This window comes from Triticum dicoccoides, chromosome 7A (genome assembly GCF_002162155.2).
Source record: "Triticum dicoccoides isolate Atlit2015 ecotype Zavitan chromosome 7A, WEW_v2.0, whole genome shotgun sequence".
Classification (NCBI taxonomy): domain Eukaryota; kingdom Viridiplantae; phylum Streptophyta; class Magnoliopsida; order Poales; family Poaceae; genus Triticum; species Triticum dicoccoides.
In genome coordinates this window covers 25,556,989-25,567,147 of record NC_041392.1, presented here as the reverse complement: position 1 = coordinate 25,567,147, position 10,159 = coordinate 25,556,989, and the positions used below count along the sequence as shown (strand labels likewise).

The 10,159-nt window shown below is 46.9% G+C and overlaps 1 protein-coding gene across 1 annotated transcript; it reads left to right on the top strand.

Annotated features, from left to right (window-relative positions):
- Positions 1-5,746: 5,746 nt before the first annotated feature.
- Positions 5,747-6,891, top strand: LOC119327718. The gene is made up of 3 exons (XM_037600821.1): positions 5,747-5,971; positions 6,064-6,504; positions 6,630-6,891. The coding sequence occupies exons 1-3, from the start codon at positions 5,861-5,863 to the stop codon at positions 6,735-6,737; spliced, it is 660 nt and encodes a 219-aa protein (XP_037456718.1). The 5' UTR covers positions 5,747-5,860; the 3' UTR covers positions 6,738-6,891.
- The last annotated feature ends 3,268 nt before the right edge of the window (positions 6,892-10,159 follow it).

Genomic DNA, 10,159 nt, shown 5'->3' with positions numbered 1-10,159 from the left:
CCTGTAGGTAAATGTAGAGGTAGCGTGCCGACGGTGATCACATCGACCTTGGAACCATTCCCGACGCGCATCGTCACCTCGTCCTTCGCCAGTCTCCGCTTATTCCGCAGCTCCTGCTTTGAGTTACAAATGTAAGCAACTGCACCGGTATCAAATACCCAGGAGCTACTACGAGTACTGGTAAGGTACACATCAATTACATGTATATCACATATACCTTTCATTTTGCCAGCCTTCTTGTCTGCTAAGTATTTGGGGCAGTTCCGCTTCCAGTGACCACTTTCCTTGCAATAAAAGCACTCAGTCTCGGACTTGGGTCCATTCTTTGGCTTCTTCCTGGCAGCTTGCTTGCCGGGCGCGGCAACTCCCTTGCCGTCCTTCTTGAAGGTTTTCTACCCTTGCCTTTCTTGAACTTAGTGGTTTTATTCACCATCAACACTTGATGTTCCTTTTTGACTTCTACCTCTGTTGATTTCAGCATTGCAAATACCTCAGGAATGGTCTTTTCCATCCCCTGCATATTGAAGTTCATCACAAAGCTCTTGTAGCTCGGTGGAAGCGACTGAAGGATTCTGTCAATGACCGTGTCATCCGGGAGATTAACTCCCAGCTGAGTCAAGCGGTTATGCAACCCAGACATAGTGAGTATGTGCTCACTGACAGAACTGTTTTCCTCCATCTTACAGCTGAAGAACTTGTCGGAGACTTGATATCTCTCGACCCGGGCATGAGCTTGGAAAACCATTTTCAGCTCTTCGAACATCTCATATGCTCCGTGTCTCTCAAAACACTTTTGGAGCCCCGGCTCTAAGCTGTAAAGCATGCCGCACTGAACGAGGGAGTAGTCATCGGTACGTGCCTGCCAAGCGTTTATAACGTCTTGTTCTGCAGGAAGAATAGGTGCGTCACCCAGCAGTGCTTGTAGGACATAATCTTTCTTGGCAGCTATGAGGATGATCCTCAGGTTCCGGACACAGTCCGTGTAGTTGCTGCCATCGTCTTTCAGCTTGGTTTTCTCTAGGAACGCGTTGAAGTTGAGGACTACATTGGCCATTTGATCTACAAGACATATTGTAAAATTTTAGACTAAGTTCATGATAATTAAGTTCATCTAATCAAATTATTCAATGAACTCCCACTTAGATAGACATCCCTCCTGTAATCTAATTATAACATGATCCGAGTTAACTAGGCCGTGTCCGATCATCACGTGAGACGGACTAGTCAACATCGGTGAACATCTTCATGTTGATCGTATCTTCTATACGACTCATGCTTGACCTTTCGGTCTTCTGTGTTCCGAGGCCATGTCTGTACATGCTAGGCTCGTCAAGTCAACCTAAGTGTTTGCATGTGTAAATCTGTCTTACACCCGTTGTATGTGAACGTTGGAAACTATCACACCCGATCATCACGTGGTGCTTCGAAACAACGAACTGTCGCAATGGTGCACAGTTAGGGGGAACACTTTCTTGAAATTATTATGAGGGATCATCTTATTTACTACCGTCGTTCTAAGCAAACAAGATGCAAAAACATGATTAACATGACATGCAATCAAATAATAATAGTGACATGATATGGCCAATATCACATAGCTCCTTTGATCTCCATCTTGGGGCTTCATGATCATCTTGTCACCGGCATGACACCATGATCTCCATCATCATGATCTCCATCATCGTGTCTCCATGAAGTTGCTCGCCAACTATTACTTCTACTACTATGGCTAACGCGTTTAGCAATAAAGTAAAGTAATTTACATGGCATTTCTCAATGACACGAAGGTCATACAAAAATAAAGACAACTCCTATGGCTCCTGCCGGTTGTCATACTCATCGACATGCAAGTCGTGATTCCTATTACAATAGCATCAACATCTCATACATCACATATATATCATTCATCATTCATCACAACTTTGGCCATATCATATCACAAAGCACTGGCAAAAACAAGTTAGACGTCCTCTAATTGTTGTTGCAAGTTTTACGTGGCTGAAATAAGGTTCTAGCAAGAACGTTTTCTTACCTACGTGAAAGCCGCAACGTGATTTGTCAACTTCTATTTACCCTTCATAAGGACCCTTTTCATCGAATCCGCTCCAACTAAAGTGGGAGAGACAGACACCCGCCAGCCACCTTATGCAACTTGTGCATGTTAGTCGGTGGAACCGGTCTCACGTAAGCGTACGTATAAGGTTGGTCCGGGCCGCTTCATCCCACAATACCGTTGAAGCAAGATAAGACTAGTAGCGGCAAGAAAGTTGACAACATCAACGCCCACAACAAATTGTGTTCTACTCATGCAAGAGAACTACGCATAGACCTAGCTCATGATGCCACTGTTGGGGAACGTTGCAGAAAACAAAAAATTTCCTACGGTTTCACCACGATCCATCTAGGAGTTCATCTAGCAACGACTGATTGGATTGCATCTACATACCTTTTTAGATCACGCGCGGAAGCGTTCAAAGAATGGGGATGAGGAAGTCATACTCGACGTGATCCAAATCACCGGAGATCCTAGCGCCGAACGGACGGCACCTCCGCGTTCAACACACGTACGGTCAGCGTGACGTCTCCTCCTTCTTGATCCAGCAAGGGGGAAGGAGAGGTTGAGGAAGATGTCTCCAGCAGTAGCACGACGGCATGGTGGTGATGGAGCTGCAGTACTCCGGCAGGGCTTCGCCAAGCACTATGGAGGAGGAGGATGTGTTGGAGAGGGAGAGGGAGGCACCAAAGGCGTGGGGTGAGAGGCCCTCCTTCCTCCACTATATATAGGGAGCCTAGGGGGGGCTCCGGCCCTAGGAGATGCAATCTCCTAGGGGGGGCGGCGGCCAAGGGAGGAATCCCTCCTCCCCAAGGCACCTAGGAGGTGCCTTCCCCTTTTAGGACTCTTCTTTCCTTATCTCTTGGCGCATGGGCCTCTTGGGGCTGGTGCCCTTGGCCCATATAGGCCAAGGTGCACACCCCTACAGCCCATGTGGCCCCCCGGGGCAGGTGGCCCCACCCGGTGGACCCCCGGGACCCTTCCGGTGGTCCCGGTACAATACCGGTGACCCCGAAACTTGTCCCGATGCCCGAAATAGCACTTCCTATATATAATTCTTTACCTTCGGACCATTCCGGAACTCCTCGTGACGTCCGGGATCTCATCCGGGACTCCGAACAACATTCGGGTTACTGCATATACATATCCCTACAACCCTAGCGTCACCAAACCTTAAGTGTGTAGACCCTACGGGTTCGGGAGATATGTAGACATGACCGAGACGACTCTCCGGCCAATAACCAACAGCGGGATCTGGATACCCATGTTGGCTCCCGCATGCTCCTCGATGATCTCATCGGATGAACCACGATCTCGAGGATTCAATCAATCCCGCATACAATTCCCTTCGTCAATCGGTATGTTACTTGCCCGAGATCCGATCGTCGGTATCCCAATACCTCGTTCAATCTCGTTACCGGCAAGTCACTTTAATCGTACCGTAATGCATGATCCCGTGACCAGACACTTGGTCACTTTGAGCTCATAATGATGATGTATTACCGAGTGGGCCCAGTGATACCTCTCCGTCATACGGAGTGACAAATCCCAGTCTTGATCCGTGTCAACCCAACAGACACTTTCGGAGATACCCGTAGTATACCTTTATAGTCACCCAGTTACGTTGTAACGTTTGGTACACCCAAAGCACTCCTACGGTATCCGGGAGTAACGCGATCTCATGGTCTAAGGAAAAGATACTTGACATTGGAAAAACTCTAGCAAACGAACTATACGATCTTATGCTATGTTTAGGATTGGGTCTTGTCCATCACATCATTCTCCTAATGATGTGATCTCCTTATCAATGACATCCAATGTCCATAGTCAGGAAACCATGACTATCTGTTGATCAACGAGCTAGTCAACTAGAGGCTTACTAGGGACATGTTGGTGTCTATTATTCACACATGTATTACGATTTCCGAATAACACAATTATAGCATGAATAAAGACAATTATCATGAACAAGAAAATATAATAATAATGCTTTTATTATTGCCTCTAGGGCATATTTCCAACATTTTGATGTGCAACTATTCTATTATCCCGACCAACTACCAAGTAGTCGTTGTGCAACCCTCCTCCCTATTCGTGGATGCGTAGTTTTTTACTGTCGACACACCCTACTCCCACCTCCGCTGCAAGAGATTTGTGTAACTTAGTCTATTGTTCAAGTCAACTGCCTATTAGTCAAAGTCCAACTCCTTCCCCTTCCTATTTGTGGACATGTATTTTTAATTGGCGGGGGTAATAAACAAAGTTGCACAAACTCTGCTAGGTAGTTGGCCAGGGCAACATATGAAGTTGCACATCTCACAAGCAAGGACAGTTGAACAGTAAAAATTGACATTCATGAGGGTTGTGAAAAGTTACATATATCAAAGTGCAAAAGTTGCGAATCTCACTAGCAGGGGTGGTTTGGACCGTGTGCTAGCAGGGAAACTACACATCCATGGGGGTATATGAGAAAGTTGCATATCACTGTTAGACAGTTGGCTGTGGCAGTATCCGAAGTTGCACAACCACTACTAAAAATTTGGCGGATGCAGTAAATAGTGAAAGCACATCCACGGGCAAATGGAAAGTTGCACGTCAATTACTAGGCAGTTGGCCTGAGCAACAGAGGAAATTGCTCATCTCACTGGAAGAGGTAGTTTGAGGGGATGGAGGTGACATCTGTGAAAACTGCACGTCCACGGGGTAGGCGGAAAGTTGTACATCCATGGTCAGCTAGTTGCACATCGACTACTAGGCAATTGCACAAAACGAGGTACTAAATTGCATAATTTTTTTTATCAAAACATACATGCGGGATCTAGTTTTGAAGAGCACGTCGTAAGGGTTCCAACGGTGAAAGCGGATCTTAATTTCGATGTTTGGTTCAAAAGTTATGGCTTTTAAAATGAAAAGGAACTTTAAATTAATGTGTTCATACCTGGATGCTTTCCAACCCGTAAGTAAAAACGAATTCGGCTCATCTGCTAGGTTCCCAGCAGGAATTATTGTGCAGGGTGAATAGGTGCCACGTGTCCTTGTGGGCCAAGAGCTCCAACTAACTTAGATTTAGTTTATTTCTTCTTACTGCTTTGGTCCTTCGTCACCAGCCCTTTGGGCGAAAGAAATACTCCCATGAACACGTGGCATAAACTAAATCTAAGTTAGTTGAAGCTCTTGGCCCACAAGGACACGTGGCACTCACCTATTCGCCCTGCACAATAATTCCTGCTGGGAACTCAGCATGTGAGCCGAACCCATTAAAAACACGTTGCATGCTCTTTCTATCTTTTTTACTATGAGAAAGAATCTTTTCTTTTTTATTTGATGGGAACATAAACTTGCTAAAAGTGACAGCCGTTGTGGGCCGTTAGCGAGCGTCCTGCCGCTCGCTAGATAAATAAATTAGGATTTGACAGATATAATAATCTCAGCAAGGCTTGCTTACTTCCCCTAAAAAAACAAAACAAGGCTTAGTTACTGAAATCGACGCATCGGCCCAGCCTGGTTCACTGGTTGGATCGCCGGCCCAGCTAGCGTACCCTACGGTCTTGTTTTTCTGAACCGTTCCACGCTCTGAATACACGGATCATGGAGACTGAGTGGTGGCTGGCGGTGAGGCTGAAGCTAGATGAGATCAAGGCGGCGGAGGAAGGAGAAGACCCGGCCAGTCCACACGACCCCGCCGATCTTTACTCCCCCCTCCTACCATGCATGCCCGATGGCCACCCCCTCCTTTATATCTCCCGCGCACGATAGAGCTGCTACGAGTTAATCGGTCAGTAGTCAGTGCTGTACTGCACGTCGCCAATGGCCGCCGAGGTGCTGGTCGGATCCGAGCGCCGCGTGCTCATCAGCGCCCTCCCCGCGCCGCCGCCGCCCGACAGCCTGCTCGGCCGCCTCGACCAGATCGACCTACGGGTACGCGCTTATCGATCACGTTACTTACACATTGACATTGCTGTGCCGACGGCGGCCCCGTTCTTGACGCGTTCTTGGGTAATGGCTGGCAGCTGAGGCAGCTGGAGGAGGAGCGGCGGCCGTCCACGGTCGCCGAGGGCGACGGCGCGCGCCCGGCGCCGCGGCACCAGCACAGCAAGTCCATGCCGTCGGCGCTCCAGCCGCAGGCCGACGCGCGCGACGTGAGGGGCACGCTCATGGACCGCCTCAACCTGCTCGAGTCGCGCATCAGGCAGCTCAGCTGCGAGCTCGACCTCGACGGCTCCGAGAGCGGCAAGGCTGCCGCGTCGTCCCTCCCGATGCCGATGCCGATGCCGATGCCGCGCCCGGCCGAGGACTGCGCGTGGTCCGAGCCGCCGCTGCCCGACCCCGCCAAGCGCGCGCGCGCCGCGGCCGCGGCGGGAGGCGGCGCCGGGGCCAGCTGGAGCGCCGCGCAGATCCTGCAGAGGGGCGCCCGCCAGCTCAACCGCAACAAGACCAGCCACCCAGCCAAGGTACACGAGCCCTGTCCATCGACGCCATTACATCGCACACGTGATCTCGAGCTGTCGACTGCAAAATGCACACTGCAACCCTGTTCGAACTGCTGAAATCTTTTTGCCATTGGAAATGATCGCAGGTGAAGAAGCTGAAGGAGGCCAAGTGCGCCTGCGAGGAGGAGAAGAGGAAGGCGGAGCGCGCCAGCCGGCCGTCGGCTGGCCGGAGATGGTTCACCGTCGGATGCTAGTTTGCTAATCAATGGACAGATGGTCTCACCATTTGGTCCCTACTTGATGAATTAGAATGTGCCATTTGTTTTTTTGTCCTCTGTTTTTTAGTTGCTCTGTTTTGTTTTAAGTTATATATATATAAGTATATATGTATCGATTGATTTGTATTTTTGTAAGCGTGTGTAGTGCCCATATACATGTTTGCCTTCTGAGAGTGCTAATTATTACAACGAACCTCAATAAGTTTGTTCTATTGTGCTATACTGGTTCATACTCTAGCTCTGTCAAAGTCACTTGTGGATCCACCACACATCCTCTATATCTAGAAGAATGCAAATCTAGATCCAGTTTCTTTAGTCCCCAGGCGACCGTAGGATTATGCACTCTTAGCAACAGCCTAAGGGTACCACAGAAATAGGCTATATCAGGATAGAACACATCATGTAGCCGCTACCCAAAACGATATCATGATATCAATACCAATGTAGTACCATTAGAGAATGTATAAATGCAAGATTCAATCGTTGCCTAAGAATTGATTTCGATTTCATTTGAGCATCCGCATTAGGTTTCACTTGAAGATAAAATCAAATAAATACAATTAATGCTTACAAAAAGCATGCCCGCATTAATGCAAGAAGCAATGGATCAAGATATCTCAACATTAATTTAGGAGATAGATAAGTACAAGAAACTATTGAGCAACATCCATCTAATATATGATTTTGCCCCTATATAAAACAGCAGGAAGAGCACACCAAGCACAACACAAAGGACATGCCAACCCAGGTTAAATAGACTATTCTCCTCATGGCACCTCAACCAGGGCAACACAAGAAGAACCATGGCCATTGCTTTCCTTGTCCTTGTGACAGTGTCTTCTTGTGCGGGTACTTATGGTGATGTCTTCTTCTACGCCATGGCAAGGCAAAAGAAGACATTATCATAAGGACCTGTAAAGCAATGGCCATGGTCCTCCTTGTGTTGGCCTGGTTGACGACGTCGCGCCATTGTCATTGCAAGGGCGGAAATAGAGACATTCGCTTGGCTAAAATCATTTCTAAAGGTAGAAACCGCGGAAGGATCCGCCATCCAAGCGTGCCGAGATCCGTACTGTCAAGGGTCCACACCCAAATTATGCTGATGTATTGGCTACATTACATCTCATTAAACACTACCAATCACCATTGGGTCCCACCACCTTTTTGTTAGTAGTACGCACATGGCTCTACTGCTCTCTCTCCTCTAATCACATACAAAAAGGCTTCAATTTATTTCTTAGTGGTATTCATATATTTTAAATCAAAATTTAATTTTTTGAATTTTTTATATATTTGAAATCCTGATGATGAGACCTTTCAAACAAGTCAAATATGCATGTATTTTGAACTCATTTAAATACCATTTGTTTCACAAGCTGAATGAGATAATTAAAATAAATTTCCTGAGAGATTTCAATTGTTTCTGTTATTTTGAAACAACGGTTCCAATTTTTTCAGAAAAAGTGACTTCAGATTTTACTATTACCTTTTTTGTAAAGGGTTTTTCAATTATTTCAAAGTAGTGATTTATATAATTTTCAAAAATTGTTTTTTTATATATTTGAAATCCTGATGACAAGACCTTTCAAACAAGTCAAATATGCACGTATTTTGAACTCATTTAAATACCATTGTTTCACAAGCTGATTGAGATAATTAAAATAAATTTCATGAGAGATTTCAATTGTTTCTGTTATTTTGAAACAAAGGTTCCAATTTTTTCAGAAAAAGTGACTTCAGATTTTACTATTACCTTTTTTGCAAAGGGTTTTTCAATTATTTCAAAGTAGCGATTTATATAATTTTCAAAAATTGATTTGAGGTATTGGAAGATACTAGATTTTGATTATTCAAGATAGTGATTTCAATTATTTCATTATTTTGCAAAACCTATTTATTTTCCATAACAAATATTTATATTATTTAAGAAATGATTGAAATATCTTTATAAAGATTTCACATTTCACAACGTGATTTTAGTTATTTCAAAAGAGTGGATTGAATTATCAAAATACATATTTCAATTATTTCAAAGAACAATTTTTTTCACACAAGTGATTTTAATTCCTTTTGTAAAAACTAGATTCAATTTGTAGAAAGATTTCCTATTTCAGATATGTGATTTTAGTGAAGTCAACAACAATGGTTTCAATTATATTGTTTTTAGAAAAAGACCAATCTTCGATACATTTGTGTATTTCTCCGGTATTCCTAGTTTTATCGAGTGACAACCACTTTACATGGAAAAGGCGATTTTTTATCGAAAGAGACCACCTGCCTAACGGAATTGCTAAAAAAGACCCCCTTCAGATGAAATTGACAAAAAAAAGACTCCCTTAGCCATGGCGGCATGCGCGGCGGGCGACACGTGGCACCTGCCGCCACTGTGCTAGGCGGAAGCCCCTCCCACCACCGGGTCAGCCGGCAGGCTGGCCAGAACACGAATCCGCACCCGCGACGTAATGGGGTTGGCGCGGTGGGCCTCGCCGCCTCAGGGGCAGCGGCATTACTGTAGCTGATGGGCCCAGCCGCCTGAGGGACTGGCGGCAGCCCTGTGCATGCTGCACGCTGCCGATTCCCCCATCTGTCGTTATTGTCTGCATGCAAAAATTCACTACTAGAACATCCCCCGTTCTTTGCACTGGTCTCTTGTCTCTCCAAGTATGCTAATTAGGAGGCGTACTAATTGATGGGTCAGTGGTCAGTCTATGTGCATGTCATGATTAACCCTTGAATTCTTTGATGGTCAATCGACAGCTCGAGTGCTGCAGCCGTCTTATGAGGTTAATTAGCAGGTACTCCTCATAGCTAAACTGCATTGCATAGCATGCACAGGGCTTCCGCCAGCCCCTCAGGCGGCGGGGCCCAGCAGCTACAGTGACGCCGCCTGCCCCTGAGGCGGCGAGGCCCACCATGCCAACCCCGTTACGTCGCGGGTGCTGATTCCTGTTCTGGCCAGCCTGCCGCCGACCCGGTGGCGGCAGGGGCTGCCGCCTCACACTGTGGCGGCAGGTGCCACATGTCGCTCGCCGCGCATGCCGTCACCGTCGAGGGGGTCTTTTTTGTCAGTTTCATTCGGAGGGGTCCTTTTTAACAATTCTGTTAGGGCACAAATGAAGATGGCTTCGCACCGCTCTCGCGCTCCACAGCGTGATACCACACCACCTACCACAACCATTGCACCCACCGCTTTCAACGCCAGCGCTGCCCAGTCCGCCTTCATCGATGGGGTCTCTGGCCGCGTCCTCCCCTGCATCGTCCTTCGAGCGGCGGATCTGAGCCCCTTGGCGGAGTGGGTGGATCCAATCTCGGGGAGGATCCTGCCATGTGTGGCTCTGACCGCCGTTGGAGAGTCTGCTGCTTGCCATGTAAGTCCCCCATCTACCCCTCCTCCCTCT